Below are 13,452 nucleotides of genomic sequence, written 5' to 3' on the forward strand. Positions count from 1 at the left end.
CGAAGAATAGCATCCAAGGTACCTCACGTACCTCCACTCTCCGGCCACTGCCTCGGCTTCTCCCGCTATTTGCACGCCTCTCTTTCCATTCGCGGGGCCGCCATCCATCATTGATACTCGTACTCTATTCTACCCTTCTGCACTGCTCTTCCACTCTCCATATCTTATCATCGCCTCACATCGTCCTTTCTTTCTCTTCCCCACTCGCCAATTCTCTCGGACGATATAGTCGCTCGACTTCTCTCGTCTTGACTCTTCAATGACGACGCCGTGAGCTTATCCTCCGACCTTTCAACTTCCTCGGACGCTCTTCCGCAGCGGGAACCCGGTCTCTCCCTCCGCCCGTCCGAGCCTGCCTTCGAGTCCGATTTCTCTTTCTGCGACATCGTCACCCTCTATTCTCCCACCTTGTTTTGCTCTCTGATTCGACCCACGGTTGCCCATCATGTCGTGGAAAGCTTCAGAGCGTCTGATGGATACTATCCGTCACTATGCTCGGTTTCCCGCCACTGGTGTCAGCTTGCGCCAGATGGTCCAGTTCGGCGAGAAACCCTCAGTCGGTATGTTTTTGCTCGTTCCCGTATCCATTGAGCACAGTTATTGACTTTGGGCTGCGAAAGGAACCCTGTTCCGAGCTTCTCAGTTCTTAGCCGAGGAGCTTCCAATCCGTCTAGCTCATCGCGTGCAAGAGCTCGACGAGCTCCCAGATGGTCTTAATGAGATGCCCTCTGTCATTAAAGTCAAAGATTGGTACGCTCAATCGTTCGAGGTATGCGTCTTTGAAGTCAATTGCCAAAATCCGGAGTATTAACTCGACCGGTAGGAAATCACACAACTACCTCGGCCACAGTTACCCTCGGATATCCGAAGCCGCCTCATGAAACCCAGCAAAGCTATCGGTCGCAATGCTTTTCGCCTTCCTGCCGCAACCCCCAATCCCTCTATCGACGAGGGCGAAGCCGACGGTTGGGGCGGTCTTCAGAACGACAATGGCAAAGCCAAGGCCGCTGCGCGCCGGTACTTTGCTATTGTTGACGACTCGAGCGACTGGCCCGCCGATCTTCACCTGTACAATCAACGTTTCGCTCAGACTTTGCACCACATCAAGCGCCGTCACGATGGTGTCGTTACCACAATGGCTCAAGGCATCCTCGAATACAAGCGCCGCCGCCAGCGCATGCAGATCGACAGCACCATCCAGTCCTTCCTCGACCGCTTCTACATGTCCCGTATCGGTATCCGCATGCTTATCGGCCAGCACATCGCACTGACAGACCAAAGCCATCATCGCGACCCCACCTATGTCGGTATTATTTGTACCAAGACCAATGTCCAAGATCTCGCTCAGGAAGCCATTGAGAACGCCCGGTTCGTCTGTGAGGATCACTATGGTCTTTTCGAAGCTCCCAAGGTCCAACTCGTCTGCAACCCCAACCTGAACTTTATGTACGTTCCCGGTCATCTGTCGCACATGCTTTTCGAGACCCTTAAGAACTCTCTGCGCGCCGTTGTCGAAACCCATGGTATGGAGAAGCAAGCTTTCCCCGTTACAAAGGTTATCGTTGCCGAAGGCAAGGAAGATATCACCATCAAGATCTCTGACGAAGGCGGTGGTATCCCTCGAAGCGCTATCCCTCTCGTCTGGACTTACATGTACACCACTGTCGATCGTACGCCAAGCTTAGATCCCGATTTCGACAAGAGCGACTTCAAGGCCCCGATGGCTGGTTTTGGATATGGTTTACCCATCTCACGTTTATACGCGCGCTACTTCGGCGGTGACTTGAAACTCATCAGTATGGAAGGGTAAGTGTTAAACAAGCGTACTTCCAATCCGCCTAAACAAATACGCCTATTCTGATTATGAACAAATCCGTCACTAACATTTCTTTCACAGATACGGCACCGATGTCTATCTCCACCTGAACCGTCTTTCATCATCCTCCGAACCTCTGCAATAGCAATTACATAGCGCCGGCGCACAGAACCTACAGGTTCCCCCTTGGGTTCTTCGCAAACGACTACAAGGCCGAAGCCGCGAGATATCGGAACGGAAACAGGTGGGCGATGCCGAGGCGGTGGTCAACGCGCCACCACGAAGCAACTATACCAGTCCACAGGAAGTCTAATGGGTTTTTTTCTTACAAAAAGGGAATTATCGTCGCCCGCGGGAGAACCGTGCGCCGGAGCAAAACACAGACGAAAATATATCGTGATACTACTATATCAGCAACTACTACAAGAAACAATAAGAGGAAGAGCAACAAGAATCAGACGATGACGATCACAAGGCCGCCCACGATATGCCCGCAGCTGTACCACGCCAATAGGAACGCACAGCTCACTTGGATATTCGAAAGAGGAGGAAAGAGATTACTTGATTCGAGGGACGAAGATCCCACTACACCAGAACACCGCACCATGTGGTTTACACAACCCGAGGGACCGCTCTCCATGGAGGCCAGTCTAAAAACCAACGTTGGGAATCTCTACAGTCTCACAAAGCGTGCTGTTGCACGCATGTTTGGACAATAAACGCCATTCGAGCTACGATTTGGTTACTATTATATTTCAGGTAAACATCCCTCCCGCTTGAGATGGGAGGCAGAGGAACATCGCTTTATGCAACGGTGAGGGCACATTGTATGATGCATTGGTTATGAAGGGGAAGAAGAGGATGGTGACGATCGATATTATGGGAGGCTGTCTTGCTGACAGAGCATGCAAGCATGTATATGGAACAAAAATACTTCTACGGGAGTCTTGGTCATGGGTAGGAAATATTATTTGCACTTTGTTTTCTCATTACTTGATTTCGCTTCAACTTCTGTAACTGTGGTCGGGATGAATATCCCCTGATTCCACGTTGCTAAGAATTCCTCAACTTTCTGATGTGACAGCATGTGAGAATCAAGAGGAGTAAAGTAAAGCAACGCAAGTCAATTCACTAGGCTTTTCTACCTGTTCCTGGGCGGGGGCTGCTAGCCTCAATCATTCTCATCGGCTTCCCCTTCCCCTTCCGCTTCCATTTCAATCATGCCTCTCACTCAAGGGCATCGCTCAAGCCTGAGCTGTTGTGAGGGCGAATAAAGCAACCATTTTCTCCTACCCCATGACGATCGCAAAAACAAGACCAAAAAAGAGACTCGAGAGACTAATCCGAAGTCTTGGTCAAAGAAACAAATCTGGGTTGTGCTGCATGACGGCCTTCTTCTAGTTGCTCAGGGCGTCAAACTTGTTGCGACTCTGTGTGGAGTGGCTCGATCGCTGGCGCCCGGATGAACCCTCAGCTTGATCCATGGTGTTAGGCTGAGTGAAGTAGCGCTGAAGAAAGAGTTAGATAATAAGTTCTTTCTTATCATAAGCGTGCCTACCTCGTTTTCCTTCTGCCACTTGTTGCTGGCGTGGAAGTTGGCCTGCTGATGTCTTCTGAGGTCGGCCTGTGAGATACGAGTCTGTTTCAAGACTTAGCCTGAGATCAAAGCCCCATTGATCTGAGATACTTACTTCCTTTCCATTCGCCCACCTGTCCTCACGTCGGGTTGAGACCTCTTTCATGGGAGGGATGTCGTCCCAGCCATCTGCGAGCTTAGCACCCTGGTTGCTTTCTTCGGTAGTTGATACTTCGGACGCTGAGCTAGACATGACGGTGGGGTTCTTGGACGCAGTATGTCTCTGGCCCATAGGATCCCAAGCGTTGAAGGTGATCTTGCGGGCGGCAGCCTCCTCCTCCTTGTCCTTGCGGAGAGTTGTTGCAGTCGAAACACTACCAGTGGTGGTGCTTGAGGTGGCAATTCGCTGGGCTATTTTCAGGCCGCGGAGGTGAGGAGGGAAATCGCTTTCCTTCTGAGTTGCTTGCGGAAGAACAACCTTTTGGTTCGAGGATACAGAGCCTCCGTCAATAGACATGCTTGCGAGACGCTCTGGCAGCAACCCGTGGAGATGAGGGGGGATTGTAGCACGGCTAGAAGTTGTTGACATGTTGTCGCCAACCACACTGGATGTTGTGGACGCATAAGTTCGTGTGTTAGAGGAGTGAAACGCCTGGGAAGAGCCTCGCACGACTTCGTTGAAGGCTTTGTTGTCATCTTCATTGTTTGGGTCTAAGCCAAGGGACTCGGGGGAAGTGATTGGTGCCTGTCTGATGTTAGCGATTCCGTTCCATCCCCTCGTGTCTGTTGCTTACTCCAGGGAGATCATCTTCATCGAAGAATTGGGCAACCTCAACAGGGGCAAGGTAACCTTGGCTCATCATCTCTTCTTCCTCTACGGAGATATGACCTGTTGCTTTGGGCATTGGAGTCACCGAGGGCTCCGCGACTACATCCCATGCGACACATTGTTTGCATCGCTATTTCATATTAGCTAGAATTTGACACCACAGCTCGGGAAAGTTCTTACCCAGTCCTCACCTCCACGCTGAGCCCTGGAGAAGAAAGCGTATGGGAGTGTTTGGTGGCAGGCGGCGCACTGATGCTCCAAAACGGGAGTTGGACTATGTTCCTTGCAGATCATTCCGGTGTTTTCAGGATCAACCTTTCGACCATTGTCTATCAAGAAACGGGTGTTTCTCTGTTGGGCCTTGGAGAACATGTCCCAGGGCTTCCACTCGTTACCTGAAGCGCAACGAAACCTGGCAAGATTAGCAACTTGAGCGCGAAGATACACAAGACAAGGGTCAATTTTACTGAGTTGGAGGAGTCGCGTAGGCTTTACTATATATCGCTTTATTTTAGCTTTGTTCAATTCTGATATTGATGGACAAACTCACGGCTTGTAGCCTCCTTGGTTGTTGTTGGACATGCCGATTCGTGGAAGGAGGTAATAGATGAAGAGTCAACTTGAGATGTCTTTTGTGTTTGCCGATGATCTCAGCTGCGAGTGGGCAAATGAGAGAAGAATGATAGAAGAATGTTTGGGTTGTATGCGCTCCTGTTGACCGCTTCAGGTCAGCAAATAATAGACTGACACTCGGCGATTTCAGCAGCCTCGGTTGCTTATGTTAAAAACAAATAGGATGATAGAACAAAGGATCTTTTTGTGATGCAGATGTTGGATCAAAGGAAGAGATCCGATGGTGTTGAGGGTTGAGTGTTGAGGAGGAAGAAGGAAGGAAGGGAGGGAGGAAGATGCAAGGCTCGTGCGTTTGGGGATAATTATTTGCAGTGGAGGTTCTTGCAGCGGCTTCAGTGGCAGTGAATCACTAGATTATCCTCAGTTATCAATACCTTAATGAACAATGCCCGTGGCTTGCAGGCGGGTAGTGGCAGTGTTTGGGGAGTGCCTGTTTGCTCTTCCTGCCTCAGGTTGATAACTACAACTTGAGGCACGCACTTTCAAGTCTCACAAGTTTACATTTTGACTGGGTAACCCTTTTCAGGTTAACCTTACACCGTCTCACTTGGAGAAGAACTCTTTTTCGTTTCTAAACACTGTTGTGTTGGCGTATTATAGGGTTCTAAGTGTTGAAACTACTGTTATTTAAAGTTGAACATGTACCAAGATAACCTTCTGTGTGGTTGGAAGCAAGTGAGGAGGGGATAGAGGAAGCAAGAGAAAGAAAATCATCCTTTTGAATATTGTGCTGTGTATTTGAGTAACCGAGTTGCTGCAACTGGTTCAGCAACATCATATCAAACAAGTTTGTGAAGATAATGAAGCCCAAATCACATAGAACAAGCTGTTGAAAATAACTACTGGTCACAAGTCGGATTATATGGTAGCTTCATAGGCGTGCCACTAAGGCAAAGTTTTGCAATTTCTTTGTTGGTGTTGATACGCAGCATCCCGTAGCCATCAACCCCTTTGACGGTTCATGCACTGACATATCAATATTCAGAGCACACATATCTGTATTGCAGTGACAGTCACGTCAAAGGCAATTTTGGTACAAGTTTCACATGTTATATTCACGAAAACTACTAGATGCACTTATATGCATCTAAGTTGTTGACAGTTAGGTAAGTCTAAGGTGGATGAGGCTCAACACTGGCCCACATGCAATGTTCATCTGCCACATGGAAATCATGATGCTAATTACACCCTACACAATCTCTCATCTCATCGACATCGATCAAATTGTCCCCAGAAATTAGTCACCATGCATGGCAAGTTCCCTATCCAAGCTTCCTCTTTCAGCGACAAAGACAGGGCTAACACGATGCCCAGTCGCTTCCGACATTTTCACCGCCATCTACCCTACAGAAAATCGAATGAAGCCTTCACCGCTCAAGCGGAACCGTCCATGGCGTTGAATTAGCTCGCTGCCCAAACCCCAGACGATCAGCTGGCATGTCCACAAGCTTGTCGACTTACAGTTACCCCGATCACCATAAGGCTGTGCGTTGTCTGCGGACTGTGTGCATATTCGATGGCCAGAAGTGCTCTGGTCAACGAGTGTACCGCGCTGTATGATTGGCATAACCACCTCGGCATCCGAGCGTAATCGGACTCACTGCAGGCATTTGCAAAACTGCAGAAGGACTGCAGTATCTGTCTTTATGGAAAGATAATTCTGCATCTACCCTGCAACCTGCGAGAAGCTATTGGCCTCCATTGCGTGGCTGGACGGGAGTATGCAAGTGACCGCGCCAACCGACAAGCAGGCATCAGTTTTTTCAACATGCTAGGGTCATGCCATGTTGCTGCAGTGATCTCAACAGACGTGTCAAGCTACTGAGATATCCATTGACTATTCGTTGCTAACGGCGTGTCTCCGGTAGAAACTGGTATCCATCGTCAGGTTAAGCTTGGCGAACAACCCACCTACAGTAACAGGCTTCATCCATCTTCTCAAATCCACCGTCGATAGACTCGCTCTAGAGAGAAGACAAGGTCAAGTCTAGACCACAAAAAGACACCCTTACCGATACAGGTTGGAGGTCTTCCAGATCAGGCCGATCCCATATGGACGATACTCATCTTGGCCAAAGGATCTGGGGTAGGCTACCTTTTGACTCGCGCTTGTGCAAGCCTCAGCACTGGGCGAAGTTAGACGTCCAAAACGGCGTGACAAGCTCCCAGCCATGAGAAAACAAGATGCTGGCGCTCTTTATTGAAACAAGACTGTTAGCAAGACCTCCGAGAGAGACCGGTGCTCTGGAGATAGCCCGCCCGTTGGAAACAGCTGGTTCCTGAATCCGTGCTCCACGATAAGCTGTTGTCGATCCACCGAGCGAGCATCGGTTGCGATGAGCATCACTGGGTTCTGGATACACAAGAAAACAAAATAGATCGACAAGACAACGCGCTTCGTGGCCCACGGTCGTGTCAAGTAACAGCACTGATCAATGACTTCACCATGAGCGATGCCGCTGTGACAGTCGACCCAAGCGGGCTAAGATCGACTACCGTAGCTCTCGGGATGGACAGACATCGCCACATTCGTCCAATTCCACGCAAAGGAAAAGCTTGCATTAAACCCGGCCAATACGGAACTGACAGCTCAGGTCCCGGTTGGCCGATCATCAAGAAAAACGCAAGGCTCAGTCGGTCATGGTCGCTCAGGACAAGCGGAACACGCCAAAAGTGAAACCGACAATGCGGTGACGGAGCATGGGTCCATGACTGCTCTACAGCCGAGCTTTGAGTCTCAACCTCAGGATCACAGGCCCCTTTCCAATGCTGGAACCGCTGTTGAGAATTTGCTTTTTGATAACTGACGAGTTTTCTCAGACGATGCCGATCACCAAAAGCCAATTACTCATGCACTGTTCCTGGAGTCTCAGACCTTCTGAATTCACTTTACTGTTGATAGTGCACACGCTAGAGAAGGCCAACGGGCTCGAGGCTCCGGTGGAGCAGCACGGGGCGTCCCATCGGGAAGAACCCTTTGGCGCCTGCACTCCACAAATGTCAATTGATGAAAAACGTTAGGTCAGTTGGTCTCAAGGCTGGCTAGGTCCTGAGAAGCGAAAGAGGTGGCAGGTAAAGCGAAAGTGAGGCATTGAGACCAGAATAGACGAGGGCTGGGAATACGAATAATGGTGCAGGCTTGCTCTTGTGGCGCAGGCTTGATCGCGATCTTCAGCCAATTGATTAGATCAACAGACAGGGCAGAGAGTCAGCACTGCAGAGAAGAAATGGTAGCAAAGGTTTCATGGCTGATGACGGTGATGATGTGAGCCGGGCTACTCAAACAGGTACAGGCACACTCTTCTAACTCAATGGTAGGTTGTTGGAAAAGAAACGGTGTAATGACGACAACGCTGGAGCTAAATCGATGGGATCGCGGCACACTTTCAAGACACGGCACGGCGCGTCACGTTCAGGCTCAGTTCAACCTCCTCGCAGCAAGTTGAAAGCTTAGTACTGGTCAAGAACCAGACCCAAAAGCAAGTCTTCGTTTCAGAAAAATGCATTGCTCACCAGCCTCCATCCGTGCGTGCCGCGCTTGGGCGTTAAGGACCATCATGGAGGCCATATCCCGCAGCTTAGGTCGTTCGCAGGGTCTTCTCTGAAATAGCAATCATGGTCCCTTCAACCTCAGCCACCATCGGAGGGAGGTCCCTTCAAAGGGTCGGGCTGGGAACTGAGGGAACGGACCCGTCAGAGATCTTAGGCACTGGCTTACTCGCATCATCTACCATCTGTGCATTCGGTCGCTCAAGTGACAAACGTGTCGCGCAGGGAACTCCTGGGCATACATAGCCTTGGGTCGTGACAGCGCATAGCCGGTTACGAAGCGACGCGCCAGCTAGAACTTTGATTGACTGAATGATCGACTGGGTTGAGAATGCAGGGACAATCGCATCAGAGTTCACCCCGCCTGCTCTCGTTGTGACAATTAAGGCCTAATATTGATAACAACCGTTATCTATGTACACGGCCATGATGACCGGCTGCATGATTCGAGGCTGGTGTGCACTGTGCAATCGTCTGTCAACGGCTCTAAAGACTTGCCGCGTTTCAAGCCGCGGCATTGATAACGAGACCAACACCGAGGGAGGCATCTAATCTACCGTTGACTGCGTGAGATAATTAAAAAGCAACGAGAGGGGAAATGGAGGGGGAACATCAATGGGGACGACAATCATTCACGACCGCTGCACTGCGTTGCGAGATGGATCGACGCCTAGGTCGTCCAGTCTGTTGGGCCAGGATAACCTTTCCTTCGAGAAGGTCTGCTAGACTATTCCACAACACCGGTGAACCCGGAAATGCTACCGTACGGTACCATCGTGACAAGCTCGCCTATAAATTTGTTGCAGGCAATCTCCGTTCCCCGGGCGTGTGTCCTTTGCATTGGGTCGATCCTGCAGCATCGTAACAGACAGACGAGTCCAGGATCGGAACGTGCCCCGAGTAGGAATTAGCAATGCACGGTGCAATCGTGGATATGGACACAGAAGAAGATTGGCTTCACGAGTGCGAGTCTTGGTGTAGCCCAGGGGCTTCAAACAATGGGGATGAATGGAGTGAAATGGTACGGTACCTGGGCGTTTGGTACCTGCAGCAGCTTTCTGGAAAGTACCGAATGGGAGGGCCACTCATCCACAATTAGGCATGAAAAAGAACCCGTACGGACTACACTGTACCTGGCAGGCGGATTGTTTGGTAATTAACGGCCAGTGTGAAATTGGCCGGGCCCTGTCGAGTTACGATCCGGCGGCTGGTCCCTGGCAGACGGCCCCACACCCCGGACGTTGGCTCGAGGACCAGTGGGATGGGATGGATCAGCACGATACTGAGCAAAGAAGCACCCAATCTTGCTCGCGAAAGGATCAATCTCGCATGGATAATGTATGTAATTCTCGAGTCTTTTTGGACCCTTGATCGAACAGTTCTCGGCATACTGAACGCTCTCTGATCTTATGCCAGCCAGACAATAGATCGGGGCTACCCTGATGTTAGTGACATCCTCTGATATGTGATATGTGTATCTTGGATGACGTTACGACCACTGAACAAACTTGCTTACACCTTGATCAGGCACGATGACACCATGTGTATCGATCATCATGCACAAACAGGGACGGTTGGAGTGGTTTCCAGGAACCTCTTTAGGGCTCACAAGTTGAGATGATTGACGGTGAAAGGCTGAGAGATGGGACAGAACAGAACCCTCAGCTCTAACGGCTAAAAACCCGGGTGGCGTCTTATGCCCAGTTATGCCCTGAATGGCGCTGCATAATTGGCACTACTAACGGACTTGTACACGTGTGTGACAAGGGTCTGTACGTTTCGGAAAAAGCTGTTCCTTGTTTCCATCCCATCAACCTTTTGGAGCTGCATTGCTTACCCTCTTGTCACAGCTTCAGTAAAAGCCCTTTATCATCTTATAAGCGTGTTGAAGTGATTCCCCAGCGTGTTTCGTCACTTCAACGGTCACAATGCCCCTCGTCGATATTCCCCTCTCCTATCCGCCCCCCCTTTTCTTTTTGCCCTTCAGGCCCCTGTGAGCATTAATCCCAGGGCACGTCCTAGCGGAAGGAAAAGCACCCAAGGCTAGCAGGCTGGCTGTTTGATTAATGCCCCCGGCTGTTGGACGACGGCCTCCCACACGTACCAATTAGTCCGTGAGGGTCTTGAGGTAGGGTAGGTAGGACTAAGGTTTGGGGACGAACGAGGGGCAAAGCCCAGTGGCCATTTCATACGGCCCCGAGACAGTGTCAGGACGTGAGAGGGCCTTCTGCAGGCTCTTGCGGATGGAATTTGACAAGAGCGCCACTTGAGTAGTCAGAGATTAGGTATGAACCTGGAAGCTCGATACGAGTTGAAGGATCCTTCAGGAAAGACGTGCTTGACTGCGCCATTCATCTGAACTATTGATAGATAAGTTGCGGTTGTGCAACAGCTAATCTTCAATATGCAATCCAGGATACTGTGGCGCGAGGCCACGAGAATCAACCGAGGCTGAGCTGAGGCGGCAGAGCGAGCGCGTGTAGCGAGTAAGAAAACGCGTCTGCTGCAAAGCGCACGCGTCTGGTGTTGTAACCGTCGGGTGTGCCAATTTCACCATTTTGCTTGGCTCATTGAAAGCCAAAATTACAGCCTGCCTGTGGGGAAACACAGCATTGTGACACCAATAATAAATTGTTCACCCAACCACGCACGCCGTTAATCTTTGTTCGAGCTCGAGGCCTGAGAGCGGTGGTCCTGGGTGACATGGAAGACAGGCTGGATTGCTCATCTCCCAGGGCCTATCAATCGTGATCTGGTGCCGCGGTTGGTAACGTCTTTGGGGCCCTTTGGGTTACTGTCACAAATTGCGACAATTTGCAGCTCGGAGAGCCATGCCCCAAAAAAGAAATAAAACACGGGAAAACATTGAACGGTCCCGCCGCGCCACGAGATTGAAACTGGGCTTGGACACTAGGATGCCCATCGCTTTGATCCCCGTGATGTGACTGAACTGACTATGATTATGATAGCACCTCAGGCACGAAAAGTTCCCAGTCAAGGACTCAGGGTCGGCAAGTAAATGGTCGATGTCTGCGACGCCGTCATCACCGGTGCAAAATCCAATCCTAGAAAGCTTTCTAGGGGGGCCAGGGGAGCTTCCCCTGGTGGCCCTAGGTCGTTTCTTGTGGTTTCGTTCGTCCCCAATTGTTCTGTCATCCATTTTCTTCAGTGCTAGCGAGGTTACGAGTGTCGTTTCCATTTATCTGGGACCGCGGTAGACTGACTGACCCTTACAGTTATTTCCAAGACCAAGGACCAAGAACAAGAGCCGACTGGACTGGGACTGACTGGGCTTCAAGATGAAAGAGCTAAGCCGCCCGTGATCTCTATAGTGTCATATCATTCGCCCTCTGCCACTTTTCACGTCGGGCATTCTAGCCCATACCAGTGGGCAGCCAGAGTTGAGAGGGCCACACGACACCATGAAAAAGACACCCTAAGATTCGTTTGGTGTGCTCTTCTGACTCTTCTGACCCTCCCTAGGAAGTCTTCAAATGATCCATTTCTCAGAACCTTGCACACCCATTGGATCTTGTGCGGTTGCTCTTGGATCCTCGTTTCATTCTTCGCTTGTCTACGACAGTTTGACATGTTATCCTGAGATTGGGAATTTCGCGTGTCGCTGTCTCCGATCTGATAATCTCTTGGGATGGGTTTCTTCCTCCCTTTGCCCATCGTTTTGCAAAAGCAGCATGCTTATGCTTATTTCTGCGTGGGATGGCTGTGAATTAGTACTCTGACTTGCAGCTTGAGATCAGCACGAAATGAGGTACCGGTACGACCAGGGCGCCGTGACTCGAACTAAGTTCATAAGGCTTCGTTAGCAGGTCACTCTCTAGAGCTTCAGAAGGACTCCCGTGTGCTCCCCGGCAGCGCAGCCTGCTTCCGCAGCCATGGGCCTTTTTCTCCTCTCAGAGGTGACTCTCACAGTGCTCGCCGTCAGGTCTCTGTCAGGGCTGCCTGGGGTGCCTAAGTGCCCTGACCGGAGCACGGGTACGTACCCGGATCTTGGCGAATACAGCCTGAACTGAAAGTGTCGCTGTTGAGCTGGGTTTCCATTTCTTCGACAGGGGCGCATTTAGAGTGGAGACCACAGAGTTGCGATGGCGTACAGTGACATGATTTGACTCAAAATCTACAGCTGACTGGTGACATGGATACCTTTTCCCCAGCCATCTTTCTACAGCGACCAAGGTTCCTGCAAGGTCCCGCCTGCAGCTCGTAAGTACTTGGACTTGACCTCCTTTCCCGTTAGGTACCTACCTTAGAGAACCCTGGACAGAGCAAAGTCTCCATTGCTTCTTTTTCCACGGCTTCGCTGCACTCCACTCACTTTGGCTGTTGACGGATACTACGACACGCCCACATCCATCTTTTGGCCTCTGTCTGTCTGTCTCTTCTCACGCCCCCTTCTCGTCTCACCTGTAGACGCCTCTGGTGCTGTGCTGACTCTGGCTTTGGTCCCTTCGGGCTTTTCTGGGGGGGAACTTGCTTGCTTCAGTATAGGTTCGCTCTATCATGTCTCCCTGGATTTGAACCACGTCAAGGCTCACCCCATGTTCAGCTCACCTGCATTTTCCCTCTGTCTCTTTTCTTCTTCTTCTTCCCCTCTTCTGAGATATTCAATAATGACAATGACAATAAGCAACATCTAATATTGACATCGCCCAACAATCGCTGCATCAATAACCATCCCCGGTCATTATTCAAGGATCCTTCGCATTAATCACACTAGAGGTCGAGCGAGAAACTCTTCGCTGGGGCCTCTCTTTTGGGGAGCAGAACAGAACTGAGCAACTGGGTTACCTTACCTTAACGTGTTCGCTAGTGGCCTGAGGATCCTACCCCGATCGGCAGGTTCAGTTCAGTCCAGTTCAGTTCAGTTCACTCCAATTCAAGCCACTCCCCCCTGGCTCGTTGGCCCTTGGCCCTTGTCAAGAGCTTTCTTTTGCTCTCCTTTTCGTTAATATCGACCCTATCCACTTCTGCAATCACCCTCACTTCAAGTCACTCCTTTTGCTCTTCTGGAACCTGGACCCTCTGGCGAGA

At 50.6% G+C, this 13,452-nt stretch overlaps 2 protein-coding genes across 2 annotated transcripts; one reads left to right on the forward strand and one right to left on the reverse strand.

The window, feature by feature from the left end:
• Positions 1–445: 445 nt before the first annotated feature.
• Positions 446–2,535, forward strand: FSUBG_4325 (pyruvate dehydrogenase kinase; the record flags this gene model as incomplete). The annotated part of the gene is made up of 5 exons (XM_036682302.1): positions 446–560; positions 651–769; positions 824–1,806; positions 1,995–2,060; positions 2,331–2,535. The coding sequence occupies 5 exons, from the start codon at positions 446–448 to the stop codon at positions 2,533–2,535; spliced, it is 1,488 nt and encodes a 495-aa protein (XP_036540145.1).
• Positions 2,536–3,213: 678 nt separating this feature from the next.
• FSUBG_4326 (uncharacterized protein) lies at positions 3,214–4,803 on the reverse strand (the record flags this gene model as incomplete). The annotated part of the gene is made up of 6 exons (XM_036682303.1): positions 3,214–3,324; positions 3,375–3,455; positions 3,508–4,137; positions 4,187–4,351; positions 4,402–4,633; positions 4,772–4,803. 6 exons carry the CDS (start codon positions 4,801–4,803, stop codon positions 3,214–3,216), a joined length of 1,251 nt encoding a protein of 416 aa, XP_036540146.1.
• Positions 4,804–13,452: the final 8,649 nt, after the last annotated feature.

This window comes from Fusarium subglutinans (assembly GCF_013396075.1).
Source record: "Fusarium subglutinans strain NRRL 66333 chromosome Unknown NRRL66333_c0000039, whole genome shotgun sequence".
Taxonomy (NCBI): Eukaryota; Fungi; Ascomycota; class Sordariomycetes; order Hypocreales; family Nectriaceae; genus Fusarium; species Fusarium subglutinans.